The 17,582-nt window shown below is 40.3% G+C and overlaps 1 protein-coding gene across 2 annotated transcripts; it reads right to left on the bottom strand.

The window, feature by feature from the left end:
• Positions 1-7,921: 7,921 nt before the first annotated feature.
• On the bottom strand, positions 7,922-17,301 carry LOC118375494 (signal peptidase complex catalytic subunit SEC11A-like). 2 transcript variants are annotated; one of them, XM_035762071.2, is made up of 6 exons: positions 17,074-17,301; positions 16,373-16,482; positions 16,031-16,180; positions 15,618-15,737; positions 8,574-8,631; positions 7,922-8,351 (listed from the first exon to the last, which is right to left on the bottom strand). In XM_035762071.2, exons 2-6 carry the CDS (start codon positions 16,453-16,455, stop codon positions 8,301-8,303), a joined length of 462 nt encoding a protein of 153 aa, XP_035617964.1. In that variant the 5' UTR covers positions 16,456-16,482; positions 17,074-17,301; the 3' UTR covers positions 7,922-8,300. The 2 variants fall into 2 exon arrangements, with proteins under 2 accessions (XP_035617964.1, XP_035617963.1); XM_035762070.2 differs by having other exon boundaries at positions 17,078-17,298.
• Between the last annotated feature and the right edge of the window lie 281 nt (positions 17,302-17,582).

Raw genomic sequence — 17,582 nt, 5'->3', positions numbered from 1 at the left:
AAACTCACCGAAGTGGTTACAGAAATGTAAGAAAAAAGCACAAGGTAGGTAAAAAAACCAAGTTGGCAAACGTTCAAAAAAAATCCGGACATCTCTACGGAAGAAATGGGCTATAGAACCCTCCTCCTGGACGCAAAATTTCCAAATGGCAATAGAAGCGCAGTTATTCGTGACAGACTTTCAAACCCAATGCGATGCTGCATTTATACCATGCTGATCTGGGTGGGCTCTCTTGCGTGACACTGACACGAAGTCAGGGGGATTTTATGCAGAGCAATTCACAAGCATGGTTGTTCACCAAACCCAAACTGTCAGTCATTCTCACAGTTTAAATCGGTCACAACGTAATGATTCGTGCGTAATCTTTTAATCTATATATTTGTGTAAATTACGGGCGATTAGATCGAACAATAGTTGGCTTTAACATAGCCTATCAGTGTCAACACCTATGTGGAAACATGTCAATGATTTCATAATGAATTAGTCTATAGTAAACTCAATTAAGGGCACTGCAGGGGTTTAGAAGACTAATCTATAGGTGAATAGGCCTATTTTGGAGAACTCTGCAATGCAACTATGGAAGTGGTTGATCATATTACAGACGGGTTTATCAGTCCGCTAATACAGGATTGGTAAAGGCACTACTTTTTTGGATAAAAAAAAAAACTTTAAAACAACAACATTTTATTCATATTTTTGTATTATTCAGATGTTTCTGGGGGTGATGCAGCAGCTCTACTAATGTCTATTATCAACAGAGAAGTCAGTATTAGCCCCTTGAGATAAATGTATATCTTAGGAGAAATGATTGGAGGTGTAAATTAGGTCCATTATCAGCTCTGCCCACAACAGATCCCTTCAGCTTTCCTTACATCATGGATGCATGGCAGGAAATTCAGGCCAACACATTGGATGCATCACAAATGGAACCCTATACGTCGTGCACTACTTTTGACCAGAGCACTATGAGCTATGTAGGGAATAGGGTGCCATTTGGGATGCAAACATTATTTCCTGCCAAGACACCCCCGAGGCCTTAGTTCCACATGAGTAGCCTGACATTTGGCTGTCAGTTGTGGCACACAGGCAGTCGTGGTAACTGGACCGGGGTCTCAGTCCTGCGGACCTCAGCCTCCGGTTTTAGGACAGGAGGGCTTGGACCCCAAATGGCACCCTATTCCCTATGTAGTGCAGTACTTTTGACCAGGGCCCGTAGTGCACTGATCAAAAGTAGTGCACTATGGAACCGGGTGCCCTTTGAGATGCAGAAGAGGACTTGCTGATTCTCACCCTAGAATTAAATCTGTTGAGACAGTGTCCTTTTTGACACTTCAGGGTGCTAACTGGGAAGTTAAGTAAGACAACTAGGCCTACTACTTGGTATTGTCCCCTGTCTAACCTTTGACATCCAAGACTCCAGTCACGCTGTTCCTTCATTTAGCTTGGGTGCCGTGGGTTTGTGTGACAGAAATGAGGATATTATGAATGGACTATCAAGACAACCAAGTGCATTGTTGAAGGAGTTTGATGCAAGAGAGACAAAGTTCAGACATTTGGGGCGGATTCTCAGGGCAAAGATTAAGCCTAGTTCTGGAATAAAAGCATGGTCAATGTAAAATCTCCATCAAATCAAATCAAATTGTATTAGTCACATGCGCCGAATACAACAGGTGTAAACTGAACCGTGAAAATGTTTACTTACGAGCCATTTTCAATAACACAAAGGGAATAAAATGGCTTACAAGTTGCTTCGTTGTCCAGGACTAAACTTCATCTGTGACCGGGAAACTGTCTCTTAATAAATTAAATTACTTGACAAGGACAATACTTGAAAGGTTGATTGAGGTCTATGGTCGATCTGGACTCGACTCGCATGGAAGCCATGAATTTGAAGGGCTCAAGGATTAGAGGTTATTTCATCTTAAAGTGCCTGAAGGATGTGTGAAGTACCTACAGACTGAGTCAATGCAGGTAATTCCCTAGAGACCTGGAAAGTGTTGGTGTCCCACAAACATACCTGATTAACCCTTTGATGGGGATTAGACTATGTTGGAGGGATTTCCAGTATTCTATATAAAGACCTATAGGATTCACCATTAGATAAATTAGAAACGGTATAAGCAAACCACATCTAGACTGCATGTCCTTTTAAGATTGTCTGAATGTGAAGTAAAACAAATTGCGGTAACTGCTGTGCTTTAAAATCCCAGTCTACCACCATCAAACCTTCTATCACTCTACATTAGCAACATCCTCCAGAAATGCAAGATGATTTTAAGACTGTGACCCCCCACGGTTAATTAGAATTTTAACTCATACCATCAGGGAAAGGGTCCATCAAATGAAGACTGTGAGCAAAATCTGCCTTAATATCTGTTAATAAATAATGCATAAAATATGGTTGTATTTATTTTATTATTGTGTAACAATTTTAACGGTGTGGGAGGAATACTGTTTGACCACGTCTCAAGAATATTTGGATGCTGTACAGTGTTTATTGAATAAGGCCCTTTGTCAGGACCCAAAGCTTTAAAACACTTCATTTGAAGAGGCAAATATTTATCCTTCATGACATCTTCATAGTAACTTTGTTTATTCTTAGTTCTTCCTCCCCACCATGAGAGCATACACAGTGTCTTCAGACCGTATTCACACCCTTTGACCATACTTTGTTGTGTTACAGCCTGAATGATTCAAAATGGATACAATTTAGACTTTGCATCACTGGCCTACACACAATACCCCATAATGTCAAAGTGGAATTATGATTTTAGACATTCTTACAAATTCATAAAAAATGTAATTCTGAAATATCTTGAGTCAATAATAATTCAATCCTTTAGTTATGTACGACAAGCCTAAATAAATTCAGGAGTAAAACTTTGCTTAACAAGTCACATAATAAGTTGCATGGACTCACTCTGTGCGTAATAATAGTGTTTAACATGTTTTTTTTAATGACTACCTCATATCTGTACCTTCATATATAATTATCTGTAATTTCCCTCAGTCGAGCAGTGAATTTCAAACACAGATTCAACCACAAAGACAAGGGAGGTTTTCCAATGCCTTGCAAAGAAGGGCACCTATTGGTAGATGGGTAAAAATAACAAAAGCAGATATTGAAAATCCCTTTCAGCATGGTCAAGTTATTCATTACACTTTGGATGGTGTATCAATACACCCAGTCACTACAAAGATACAGGCGTACTTCCTAACTCAGTTGCTGGAGAGGGAGGAAACCACTCAGCGATTTCACCATGAGGCCAATGGTAACTTTAAAACAGTTACAGTTTAATGGCTGTGAAAGGAGAAAACTGAGGGTGAATCGACAACATTGTAGTTACTCCACAATACTAACCTAAATGACAGTGAAAATAATGCAGTCTGCACAGGGAGTTTGTTTAGGATAAAAATAAACGGAATAGAGCTAAGCACAGGCAACATCCTAGAGGAATACCTGGTTCACTCTGCTTTCCAACAGATACCAGGAGACAAATTCACCTTTCAGCGGGACAATAACGTAAAACACAAGGGCATTGAATTAAAGTTTCTTACCAAGATGCCATTGAATGTTCCCGAGAGACCTAGTTAGTCTTTACTTAAATCGGCTTGAACAACTATGGCAAGACTTGAAAATGTCTGTCTAGCTATGATCAACAACCAACTAGACAGAGCTTGAAGAATTAAAAAAATAAAATCAAGTGCAAATATTGTACAATCCAAGTGTGCAAAGCTCTTAGAGACTTTCCCAGAAAGACTCACAGCTGTAATCGCTGCCAAAGGTGACTAACATATCAGGGGTGTGAACACTTATGTAAATTAAACATTTCTGTATTTTCTTTTCAATAAATGTGCAAACAATTTTTTAAACATGTTTTCTCTTTGTCATTATGGTATTATTGTGTGCTCAGGCTGTAATACAACAAAATGTGTAAGAAGTCAAGGGGTACGAAAACTTTCGGAAGGGACTGTATGTCAAAAGAGCAAACATCGGTTCAGAATATTGTAAAAAAAATAAAAAAAATAAGTTGTGTATATACAGTGGGGCAAAAAAGTATTTAGTCAGCCACCAATTGTGCAAGTTCTCCCACTTAAAAAGATGAGAGGCCTGTAATTTTCATCATAGGTACACTTCAACTATGACAGACAAAATGAGAAAAAAAAATCCAGAAAATCACATTGTAGGAATTTTTATGAATTTATTTGCAAATTATGTTAGAAAATAAGTATTTGGTCAATAACAAAAGTTTATCTCAATACTTTGTTATATACCCTTTGTTGGCAATGACAGAGGTCAAACGTTTTCTGTAAGTCTTCACAAGGTTTTCACACACTGTTGCTGGTATTTTGGCCCATTCCTCCATGCAGATCTCCTCTAGAGCAGTGATGTTTTGGGGATTTTCTATGGGGTTGAGATCTGGAGACTGGCGAGGCCACTCCAGGACCTTGAAATGCTTCTTACGAAGCCACTCCTTCGTTGCCCGGGCGGTGTGTTTGGGATCATTGTCATACTGAAAGACCCAGCCACATTTCATCTTCAATGCCCTTGCTGATGGAAGGAGGTTTTCATTCAAAATCTCACGATACATGGCCCCATTCATTCTTTCCGTTACACGGATCAGTCGTCCTGGTCCCTTTGCAGAAAAACAGCCCCAAAGCATGATGTTTCCACCCCCATGCTTCACAGTAGGTATGGTGTTCTTTGGATGCAACTCAGCATTCTTTGTCCTCCAAACACGACGAGTTGAGTTTTTACCAAAAAGTTATATTTTGTTTTCATCTGACCATATGACATTCTCCCAATCTTCTTTTGGATCATCCAAATGCTCTCTAGCAAACTTCAGACGGGCCTGGACATGTACTGGCTTAAGCAGGGGGACACGTCTGGCACTGCAGGATTTGAGTCCCTGGCGGCGTAGTGTGTTACTGATGGTAGGCTTTGTTACTTTGGTCCCAGCTCTCTGCAGGTCATTCACTAGGTCTCCCCGTGTGGTTCTGGGATTTTTGCTCACCGTTCTTGTGATCATTTTGACCTCACGGGGTGAGATGTTGCGTGGAACCCCAGATCAAGGGAGATTATCAGTGGTCTTGTATGTCTTTCATTTCCTAATAATTGCTCCCACAGTTGATTTCTTCAAACCAAGCTGCTTACCTATTGCAGATTCAGTCTTCCCAGCCTGGTGCAGGTCTACAATTTTGTTTCTGGTGTCCTTTGACAGCTCTTTGGTCTTGGCCATAGTGGAGTTTGGAGTGTGACTGTTTGAGGTTGTGGACAGGTGTCTTTTATACTGATAACAAGTTCAAACAGGTGCCATTAATACAGGTACTCATTCTAGGGTGTTTCTTAATTTGAACTATTTTCTACATTTTAAAATAATAGTGAAGACATCAAAACTATGTTAACGTGTTAAACAAATCAAAATGATTTTATATTTGAAGTTCTCAAAGTAGCCACACTTTGCCTTGATAACATCTTTACACATTCTTGGCATTCTCTCAACCAGCTTCATGATGTAGTCACCTGGAATGCATTTCAATTAACAGGTGTGCCTTGTTAAAAGTTAAATTGTGGAGTTTCTTTCCTTCTTAATGCGTTAGAGCCAATCAGTTGTGTTGTGACAAGGTAGGGGTGGTACACAGAAGATAGCCCTATTTGGTAAAATACCAAGTCCATATTATGGAAAGAACATCTCAAATAAGCAAAGAGAAATGACAGTCCATCATTACTTTAAGACATGAAAGTCAGTCAAGCCAGAACATTTCAAGAACACTTTCTTCAAGTGCAGTCGCAAAAACCCTCAAGCGCTGTGATGAAACTGGCTCTCATGAGGACCGCCACAGGAAAGGAAGACCAAGAGTTACCTCTGCTGCAGATGATAAGTTCATTAGAGTTACCAGCGTCAGAAATTGCAGCCCAAATAAATGCTTCAGAGTTCAAGTAACAGAGACATCTCAACATCAACTGTTCAGAGGAGACTGCGTGAATCAGGCCTTCATGGTCAAATTGCTGCAAAGAAACCACTATTAAAGGACATCAATAAGAAGAAAAAGAAACGACAACTAAAAGACACTAATAAGAAGAAGAGACTTGTTTGGGCCAAGAAACACCAGCAGAGGACATTAGACCGGTGGAAATATGCCTTTTGGTCTGATGAGTTCAAATCTGAGATTTTTGGTTCTAACCGCCGTGTCTTTGTGAGAAGCAGAGTAGGTGACTGGATGATCTCCACATGTTTGGTTCCCACCGTGAAGCATGGAAGAGGTGTGATGGTGGTTTGCTGGTGACACTGTCAGTGATTTATTTAGAATTCAAGGCACACTTAACTAGCATGGCTACCAAAGCATTCTGCAGCGATACGCCATCCCATCTGGTTTACGCTTAGTGGGACTATAATTTGTTTTTCAACAGGACAATGACCCAACACACCTCCAGGCTGTGTAAGGGCTATTTGACCAAGAAGGAGTGATGGAGTGCTGCATCAGATGACTTGGCCTCCACAATTTCCAACCTCAACTCAAAGAAAATAAAATCTCTTGAATAAGTAGGTGTATCCAAACTGTTGACTGCACATATATAGTGAACCAAAATAGAAATGCAACATGCAACAATTTCAAAGATTATAAAGTTCCAGATCATATCAAGAAATCAGTCAAGTGAAATAAATGAATTAGGCCCTAATCTATGGATTTCACAACTGGGAATACAAATCTGCAACTGTTGGTCATAGATACCTTAAAAAAAAGGTAGGGGCGTGGATCAGAAAATGAATATCTGGTGTGATCACCATTTGCCTCATGCAGCGTGACATCTCCTTCGCATAGAGTTGATCAGACTGTTGATTGTGGCCTGTGGAATGTTGTCCCGCTCCTATTCAATGCTGTGCAAAGTTGCTGGATATTGGAACACACTGTCGTACATGTCGATCCAGATCATCCTAAACATGCTCAATGGGCGACATGTCTGGTGAGTACGCAGGCCATAGAAGAACTGGGACATTTTCAGCTTCCAAGAATTGTGTACGGATCCTTGCTACATGAGGCCATGCATGATCATGCTGAAACATGAGGTCGGTGGTGGATTAATTGAACGACCATAGGCCTCAGGATCTCGTCACAGTATCTCTGTGCATTCAAATTGCCATCTATAAAATGCAATTGTTTTTGTCTGTAGCTTATGCCTGCCCATAACCCCATCGCCACCATGGGGCACTCTGTTCACGTTGACATCAGTTAACACCATACACTTGGTCTGTGGTTGTGAGGCCGGTTGGATGTACTGCAAGATTCTCTTAAACAACGTTGGAGGCAACTTATGGTAGAGAAATTAACATTCAATTATCTGGCAACAGCTCTGGTGTACATTCCTGCAGTTAGCATGCCAATTAAACACTCCCTGAAATCTGGCATTGTGTGGTGATAAAACTGCACATTTTAGAGGTCTGTTTGTCCCCAGTACAAGGTGCACCTATGAAATGACCATGCTGTTTAATCAGCTTCTTGATTTGCCACACACATCAGGTGGATGGAATTAACTTGGTAAAGGAGAAATGCTCACTAGCAGCAATGTAAACAAATTTGTGGACAATAATATTGAGAGAAACAAGCTTTTTTTTGCATATTAAACATTTCTGGGATCTTTTATTTTTGCTCATGAAACATTGGACCAACACTTTACATGTTGCGTTTGTATTTTTGTTGTGTATATAAAAAAAGTGCCTTCCATAAATAAGATATGCGGTTGTCCCACCTAGCCATCTTAAGATGAATGCACTAACTAAGTCGCTCTGGAAAAGTGTCTGCTAAATGACTCAACTGTAAATGTCATATTTAGCCTGCATGTAAAATAATGGCATTTTGAAAATGCACAAATGTGTTTTAGTGAAGTTATGCTTGATGCATAAGTTACCAGAATGCAGGATAGAGGGTAACAGATGTCATATTTAATGTCACAAACATATCACTTGTCATTCAATATTTCAAGCAAAGCCCAATTAAAAAGTGAAAACAAATTACACAATTAACCATCTAAAATGTTGGATTCATGTTCTGAAAAAACTTTTAATAAAGAAACCGCTCTTTATTCTACTTAACTTATATCTAATTTCCCTCACAAAAATAATGAATGCTTGTTTTTATACAATGTAAACACTATCCACATTTCTAGACACAATTCAAAACATATGGTACAGAAAAAGCACCTTAATTTGACATATTCAACATAATTCTGTCTTGAAAGGCATGGTGGGGTGGGGATTTCCAATTCTTCCTCCGTGGCAGATAGTGAGGGAGTCTCTTCCTCACTCCCGATGGACCAGGACAAACAGACCCAGCAGGAAGAGAACAGCGTACTGGGAAGAACAACAAAATATTAGTATCCCTGTTCCGAGGATCTGAAACCAGCTGCTTTCCGTCTGCCAGTTGCTCTCCCACTGTTTAGTGTATGGCTGCTGGTCAGGCTCTCTAACCTTTAGAGTACCTGCATAACGCCCCCAATAAGGCTGAATTTAGTAAACAATTCATAAAACCTTAGTTGATTTTCCTTCTAATGATGACGATGTAAAATATCTTACCTTGAATTTGGGATAGTCGTTCATCAGAATGGTAACGATTCCGATGTATGGCACAAACCTGGAGACAAAAATTGACATTCAACATCAGATGACATGTTCATGACAATGTCATGTCGCTGTTATGATGTACAATTCAAGTAAATTATTACCCAACATTACATCTTCAATAGTTAAATACAGTGGTGGGAAAAGTACTCAATTGTGGTACTTGAGTAAAAGTAAAGATACCTTAGAAAATGACAAGTAAAAGTCAGCCAGTAAAATACTACTTGAGTAAAAGTCTAAAAGTACTTGGTTTTAAAAATATTTAAGTATAAAAAGTAAATGGAATTGCTAAAAATGTACTTAAGTATCTAAAGTCAAAGCATAAATCATTTCAAATTCCTTATATTAAGCAATATATGGATAGCTAGGGGCACACTCCAACACTCAGACATAATTTACAAACAAAACATTTGTGATCAGAGGCAGTAGTGATGACCTGGAATGTTCTCTTGATAAGTGTGTGAATTGAAAAATGTTTGGGTGTCAAGGAAAATGTATGGAGTAAAAAGTACATTATTTTCTTTAGGAATGTCCCAGGCCCTCCCAGGCACTCTCATTTGTTGACTTCTGTAATCGAAAAAGCCGTGGTTTCTTGCATGTTAACATGAGAAGCCTCCTCCCTAAGTTTGTTTTACTCACTGCTTTAGCACACTCCACCACCCCTGATGTCCTTGCCGTGTCTGAATCCTGGCATAGGAAGGCCACCAAAAATTCGGAGATGTCCATGCCCAACTACAACATTTTCCGTCAAGATAGAACTGCCAAAGGGGGAGGAGTTGCAATATACTGCAGAGATAGCCTGCGAAGTTGTCATACTTTCCAGGTCTATGCCCAAACAGTTCGAGCTTCGAATTTTAAAAATGAATCTCTCCAGAAATAAGTCTCTTACCGTTGCCGCCTGTTGTAGACCACCCTCAGTTACCAGCTGTGCCCTGGACACCATACGTGAATTGATCGCCCCTCATCTATCTTCAGAGTTCGTTCTGTTAGGTGACCTAAACTGGGATATGCTTAACACCCTGGCAGTCCTACAAGATAAGCTAGATGCCCTCAATCTCACACAAATCATCAAGGATCCCACCAGGGACGACCCTAAATCTGTAAACATGGGCACCCTCCTAGATATTATCCTGACCAACTTGCCCTCCAAATTAGAGGTCGACCGATTAATCGGAATGGCCGATTAATTAGGGACGATTTCATGACAATCGGAAATCGGTATTTCTGGACACCAATTTGGCTGATTTAAAAAATGTTTTACACCTTTATTTAACTAGGCAAGTCAGTGACTTAAATGTAAATGTAGTGAAGAACACATTCTTATTTTCAATGACAACCTAGGAACGGTGGGTTAACCTTGTTCAGGGGCAGAATGACAGATTTTTACCTTGTCAGCTAGGGGATTCAATCTTGCAACCTTACAGTTAACTAGTCCAACGCTCTAACCACCTGATTACATTGCACTCCACGAGGAGACTGCCTGTTACGCAAATGAGGTAAGAAGCAAAGGTAAGTTGCTAGCTAGCATGAACCTTTTCTTATGAAAAACAATCAATCATAATCATTAGTTAACTACACATGGTTGATGATATTACTAGTTTATCTAGCGTGTCCTGCGTTGCATATAACCGATGCGGTGCGTATTCGTGAAAAAGGACTGTCGTGATCCAATGTGTACCTAACCATAATCATCAATGCCTTTCTTAAAATCAATACACAAGTATATATTGTTAAACCTGCATATTTAGTTAATATTGCCTGCTAACTTAGCTCGTTGCGAACTCTGTGAAGACTATTTCTTCCTAACAAGGACAGCCAACTTCGCCAAATGGGGGATGATTTAACAAAAGTGCTTTTGCGAAAAAAGCACAATCGTTGCACGACTGTATCTAACCATAAACATCAATGCCTTTCTTAAAATCAATACACAGAAGTATATATTTTTAAACCTGCATATTTTGCTAAAAGAAATCCAGGTTAGCAGGTAATATTAACCAGGTGAAATTGTGTCACTTCTCTTGCGTGCACGCAGAATCAGTGTATATGCAACAGTTTGGGCTGCCTAATTTACCAGAATATTACGTAATTATGACATAACATTGAAGGCTGTGAAATGTAACAGGAATATTTAGACTTATGGATGTCACAAGTTGGAATGGTTCCGTATTTCACTGAAAGAATAAACGTCTTGTTTTCGAGATGATAGTTTCCGAATTCGACCATATTAATGACCTAAGGCTCATATTTCTGTGTGTTATTATGTTATAACTAAGTCTATGATTTGATAGAGCAGTCTGACTGAGCGATGGTAGGCACCAGCAGGCTCATAAGCATTCATTCAAACAGCACTTTTGCCAGCAGCTAGTCGTTGTGCTTCAAGCATTGAGCTGTTTATGACTTCAAGCCTATCAACTCCCGAGATTAGGCTGGTGTAACCGATGTGAAATGGCTAGCTAGTAAGCGGGGTGCGCGCTAATAGCGTTTCAAACGTCACTCGCTCGCGAGACTTAGAGTGGTTGTTCCCCTTGCTCTGCAAGGGCCGCGGCTTTTGTGGAGCGATGGGTAACGCTGCTTCGAGGGTGGTTGTTGTCGATGTGTTCCTGGTTCGAGCCCAGGTAGGGAAGAGGAGAGGGACGGAAAATATACTGTTACACTGCAATACTAAAGTGCCTATAAGAACATCCAATCGTCAAAGGTATATGAAATACAAATCGTATAGAGAGAAATTGTCCGATAATAACTACAACATCTTACCTGGAAATATTGAAGACTCCTGTTAAAAGGAACCACCAGCTTTCATATGTTCTCATGTTCTGAGCAAGGAACTTAAATGGTAGCTTTTTTTTATTTTTTTTTATTTTTTTTTTTTTACATATATTGCACTTTTACTTTCTTCTCCAACACTGTTTTTGCATTATTTAAACCAAATTGAACAGGTTTCATTTTATTTGAGGCTAAATTGATTTTATTGATGTATTATATTAAGTTAAAATAAGTGTTTATTCAGTATTGTTGTAATTGTCATTATTATAAATAAATAATAAAATAAATACAAATCGGCATCGACTTTTTTTGGTCCTCCAAATCGGTATTGGCGTTGAAAAATCGTAATCGGTCGACCTCTACTCCAAATACACCCCTGCTGTTTTCAATCAGGATCTCAGCGATCACTGCCACATTGCATCCGCTATGGATCCGCAGCCAAACGCTCCCTAAAACACTTCTGCCAGCAGGCTTTTCTAATCGACCTGGCCCGGGTATCCTGGAAGGATATTGACTTCATCCCGTCAGTCGAGGATGCCTGGTCGTTCTTAAAAAGTAATTTCCTCACCCTCTTAAATAAGCATGCCCCATTAAAAAAAATGTAGAACGAAGAACAGATATAGCCCTTGGTTCACGCCAGACTTGACTGCCCTTGACCAGCACAAAAACATCCAGTGGCGTTCTGCATTAGCATCAAATAGCTCCCGCGATAGGCAACTGTTCAGGGAAGTCAGGAACCAATACACGCAGTCAATCAGGAAAGCAAAGGCTAGCTTTTCAAACAGAAATTTGCATCCTGTAGCTCTATCTCCACAAAGTTTTGGGACACTAAAGTCGATGGAGAACAAGAGCACCTCCTCCCAGCTGCCCACTGCTCTGAGGCTAGGCAACACGGTCACCACCGATAAATCCATGATAATCGAAAATGTCAAGAAGAATCGCTTTCCACCTGGCTACCCCAGCCCCAGCAAACAGCTCTGTCCCCCAGCAGCTACTTTCCCGAGCCTCCCCAGCTTCTCCTTCACCCAAATTGCAGATGTTCTGAAAGAGCTGCAAAACCTGGACCCGTACAAATCAGCTGGGCTAGACAATCTGCACCCTCTATTTCTAAAACTATCTGCCGCCATTGTTGCAACCCCTACTACCAGTCTGTTCAAACTCTTTCATATCATCCGAGATCCCTAAAGATTGGAAAGCTGCCGTGGTCATCCTCCTCTTCAAAGGGGGTGACACTCTAGACCCAAACTGTTATAGACTTATATCCATCCTGCCCTGCCCTTCTAAAGTCTTCGAAAGCCGAAGTTAATAAACAGATCACTGACCATTTCGAATCCCACCGTACCTTCTCCGCTGTGCAATCTGGTTTCCGAGCTGGTCACGGGTGCACCTCAGCCACACTCAAGGTACTAAATGATATCAAAACCACCATCGATAAAAGACAGTATTGTGCAGCCGTCTTCATCGACCTAGCCAAGGCTTTCGACTCAATCACCGTATTCTTATCGGTAGACTCAATAGCCTTGGTTTCTCAAATGACTGCCTCGCATGGTTCACCAACTACTTCGCAGACAGAGTTCAGTGTGTCAAATCGGAGGGCCTGTTTTCCAGACCTCTGGCAGTCTATGGGGGTACCACAGGGTTCAATTCCCGGGCCGACTCTTCTCTCTATATATATATATATATATACATATACGAGAGAGAAAAGATATATATCAATATCAATGATGTCGCTCTTGCTGCGTGTGATTCCCCGATCCACCTCTATGCAGACGACACCATTCTGGCCCTTCTTTGGACACTGTTAACAAATCTCCAAACGAGCTTCAATACCATACAACACTCCTTCCGTGGCCTCCAACTGCTCTTAAACACTAGTAACACCAAATGCATGCTTTTCTACCATTCGCTGCCCGCACCTCTCCGCCCGACTAGCATCACTACTCTGGACGATTATGACCTAGAATATGTGGACAACTACCTAGGTGTCTGGCTAGACTGTAAACTCTCCTTCCAGACTCATATTAAAAATCTCCAATACAAAATCAAATCTAGAATTGTCTTTCTATTTCACAACAAAGCCTCCTTCACTCACGCCGCCAAACCTACGCTAAGTAAAACTGACCGACCTACCGATCCTCGACTTCAGCGATGTCATCTACAAAATAGCTTCCAACACTCTACTCAGCAAACTGGATGCAGTCTATCACAGTGCCATCCGTTTTGTTACCAAAGCCCCTTTTACCACCCACCACTGCGACCTGTATGCGCTCATCGCTACATATTCGTTGCCAGACCCAATGGCTCCAGGTCATCTAGAAGTCTATGCTAGGTAAAGCTCTGCCTTAGCTCACTGGTCACGATAACGACACCCACCCATCGCACTCGCTCCAGCAGGTATATCTCACTGGTCATCCCCAAAGCCAACACCTCCTTTTCTTCCAGTTCTCTGCTGCCAGTGACTGGAACGAATTGCTAAAAAAAACAATATGGGGATGAGGTAGGTGCAGCTGTAAATTCGGCCCGGGATTTAAAAAAAAAAAAAATCTCATATATATATATATATATATTTATAAAGATAATATATATTTTTTAAATAAATAAAAAAACATCTCTGGAGACTTATATTTCCCTCACTAACTTTAAACATCAGCAGTCCGCTTCCTTAGGGTGTCCGGGGTCCACCCTGGGATCATTTGTAAGTAGAAGACTGAGAAGCTCAGTTCTGGTGACTTTTTAAAGGGACATTCTACTACAAAATGAAACTAAAATTATGCTGAAACCATTTCAAATTAAATTACCACCTTTAGAAATTTGTCCAATAAAATATTGGTAAAATCATATTGGACCATGTATATATAGCCTATGCATGGTCTATATTATCAGATATGCTATAAGCAATATCACCTGTAGCCCAACTGATGCAGCATTGTGACTATAAAATGTACATAGACAAACTCCATGCTTCAGCCTATCTGTATTTACCCATTGGACACAACATCCTGATCGTTATTAATAACTATACTTTTATTATAAATATATCAATTAATTATTATTCACTCAAAGATATTTTTGGTTTCTATTACAAACGGTCATTGTCCATTTAAGACACCGTTGCCCCTTTTAGAGCTGTTGCATATTGATTCAGAGTCTTTTCGGTCCTTTCATCAGTAGTGCTTAGAAATTTACATAAAACCATGAAAAATGGTCAACCCCTAATTTAAAGCCAAAAATGTTACCTACCATTATGTCAGATCGTGAAATTTGAGTTCAAATACATTTTTACCTGACCAAATTATTAGATGGCTTTCAAAAATAAAGACAAAAAAATGTCAAGCACTGAAAAAAATGGCATCGTGCAGAATGAGGGTCTCTCCTCACAGTATGGTTCCTGCACTGAGGAATTAGCATCTTCAGAGAATATTTTGTATAATTTATCTGCAGATAGTCGATGTCTGGAGATCAAAAAGCAGCAGTATGCACATCAGGGAGTCCAATAAACTGGAGAAATTAGTTTTTGCAAAAAACAACCTAATCCTTTTAAAAAAGCAGCTTGTTCGCAAACTACCCATCACTACTTTGCGCAGAAGTACCTAAACCATTCTCTGTTGTAACCAGAGCATTTCTGAAATGATGCCACTCGCATTATTGAAGGAGTAAGAAATAAACGTGGTAGCAATGGAAAACTGGGCTCCTCCTCTTTAAAAGAAAAAAATATATTAAAAAAGGCCAAATCCGCTTTCAGAATACATTTGCCAAAACTCCTCTGCCAACTTGAATGCGCCACGAGTGTATGGATGTGACAAAAATTATTAACTTTTAAACTGCCATTTTCATCTGAACATCCGAGTGTCAGCAACAGTATGTCAGTTCAGTACACACAGCATAACAGAGAAAATAACATATTTGATAATACATTTATTTGGGAAAATATTACTTCATATTAGGATATGTGATCTCGAGATCAGCCCCCACCCCACTCCTTTCCCCCCCGAGGCTTTTATGCGGATCTACACGGAATCTCAAATCTGTCACTGTGATGGAGAACTTTAAACCATGCTTGAGCCCTTCCACTACTACAGGCTAGATGAGCGCAGACTCAAGTTCAGTTTAATTTTGCACGAACTAATATCTCAAGGGAAATGGTATCATATAAATGCAGTGAAGTGAAGCATGAGACTGAAGTCATACAGCAGACTAAGCCTAGTATCACTCTGGTGGAATGAGATAAATGCTCACCCTCTGGCTCGTCCCACCACGTCTTTTTTCTCTAGCCAGTGCTGTCCCGGCTTGTATAGCCCTCTGTCATCGACAGAGTTGTTGTCACCTTTGGTCAGGAACTTGATTTCGCCATTTTCCCTGGAGATAAACAACATTTAGATTTAGTTTAGATGTCATACATCGATTTCCTGGCCCCCAGAGCGGCTTATGAAGTTGCTCTGACAATGACATTGATTCAGTTACCCAGCAAAAAAAAAAAAAAACATATACGAGGAAAGAAATATTACAGAATATTTAGAGCCTAGTTTGAGTGTTATGTAGCAATACAAACTTTTTGGGGGAAGTAGCCTTCTAAAACTTGTAACAAACAAAGAACTATCCCGAGAGAGAACTAGTGCATTTCAATAACTACAGAAACATCATAGACTAACTTTTCATGAATCTTTAGTACTCTGTGTACTATGGGGATCTCTCTGCCCTCTATCCTGAAGACCACAATCTCTCCGACTCTGATGGGGTCCTCGACCCGGTTTGTCAGGAACAGAAGGTCTCCTCGATGGAAAGCAGGTTCCATACTTCCACTGAAACCAAGGACATGTTACAGTCAAGTATAGACAGGTTACTGAAAATTAGCAGATGCGCTTCAGACAAACAGCAGGTATGTTGGTGCAACACTTTATGTGTGAAAGTGGCAAATTTCCCCTTACCTTGTAAAGCGCTTTGAGTGTATTGAAAAGCACCCCATCTACATAAATCCAACACCAATGCTTTACCTGAGGACGACAACAATAGGGCTCTCGCTGCCTGTCACGACCATCAGTCCTTTCCAGATCATCAGGGCTGAGGACACTATCATACCAAAATTAAGCACCTGGTAGTAGAGCTGAAAACAAATAAGACAGGTTGTCAGGCTGAGACGAGGATAAGCTAGTGTTCGCTTATAACAACGTCATAATAACTATATCTACCAACAGCTGGTCCTGAGGACTAACAAGGTGTGCAGGCTTTTGTCCCAACCCAGTACTAATACATATGTTTCAGTTAATAAAGGGTTTGGTGATCAGCAGAATCTAGTAGAAACTAGTAACTTAGGCTGGAATAAAAGTCTGCACACTTTGTAGGTCCTCAGCGCCAGGTTTGAAGAAGACTGAAGTAACACCATATTTAGGCAGAGAGGAAATTGTACGGGCTGAAGCTACATTGATTTTGCAAGGTTGCTAGCTAGCTATTTTGACAACCCAGTTTATCATGCATGTTCAGTAGGCGATGTAACGTATATAACTAGCAGGGTCATTTCTTTATACATGATAAAGACCATACGGAAAGCTGGGTAGCTAGTTAGCATAGACGACTTGACATTTTAAGCAACGTGTTATTAACCAGCCGACTAATGTTGCTAGCATAACTAGATAGCTAGCTAACTAGCCTTGGAAGAATCCGTCACATTCACACAACAAAAACAATATTATCGTACCTACCTGGCGCTTATTCATCCGCCGCACATCATCAAGGAAATCTAAAGACAACATCGTCCCGGTATTGAGTTTATAAAATGACCGAAATGAAATAAAAACCAGTGATCGATATATAAAAAGCGAACATATGGTAAACGTCCGAGAAACTTGCATCCAAATCTTCCGGGTACACTCAGCCGGAAGTTCCGCCCACATTCAAAATATTTTGTCGAGGTGTCGCTTCTCGATACGGGGGCTGGCAGACAGAAGGTTTGGATATGCACATTTTAAGAGCTTTCATTCACTTATGTAGTGAACACCCGATTAAATTACAATCAGTCGATCTAATCGACAACTATCATTAGAAATCAAGCGATGTGAATCAGACAGTGGGGCGCCGCCTGCAATGAATGTATGAAAACTGCAATGAAAGCATAAAAAACTATGATGTCTGAAATATAACAAAACAAGATAACTTTCTACAGGCTGACACACGTTATTATAACATTCACCAGAGAGACAATCACTA

The sequence above is a fragment of the Oncorhynchus keta genome, unplaced genomic scaffold (genome assembly GCF_023373465.1).
Source record: "Oncorhynchus keta strain PuntledgeMale-10-30-2019 unplaced genomic scaffold, Oket_V2 Un_scaffold_3114_pilon_pilon, whole genome shotgun sequence".
Taxonomy (NCBI): domain Eukaryota; kingdom Metazoa; phylum Chordata; class Actinopteri; order Salmoniformes; family Salmonidae; genus Oncorhynchus; species Oncorhynchus keta.
The sequence above is the reverse complement of the archived record's forward strand: the minus strand, read 5'-3'. Positions and strand labels throughout refer to the sequence as shown.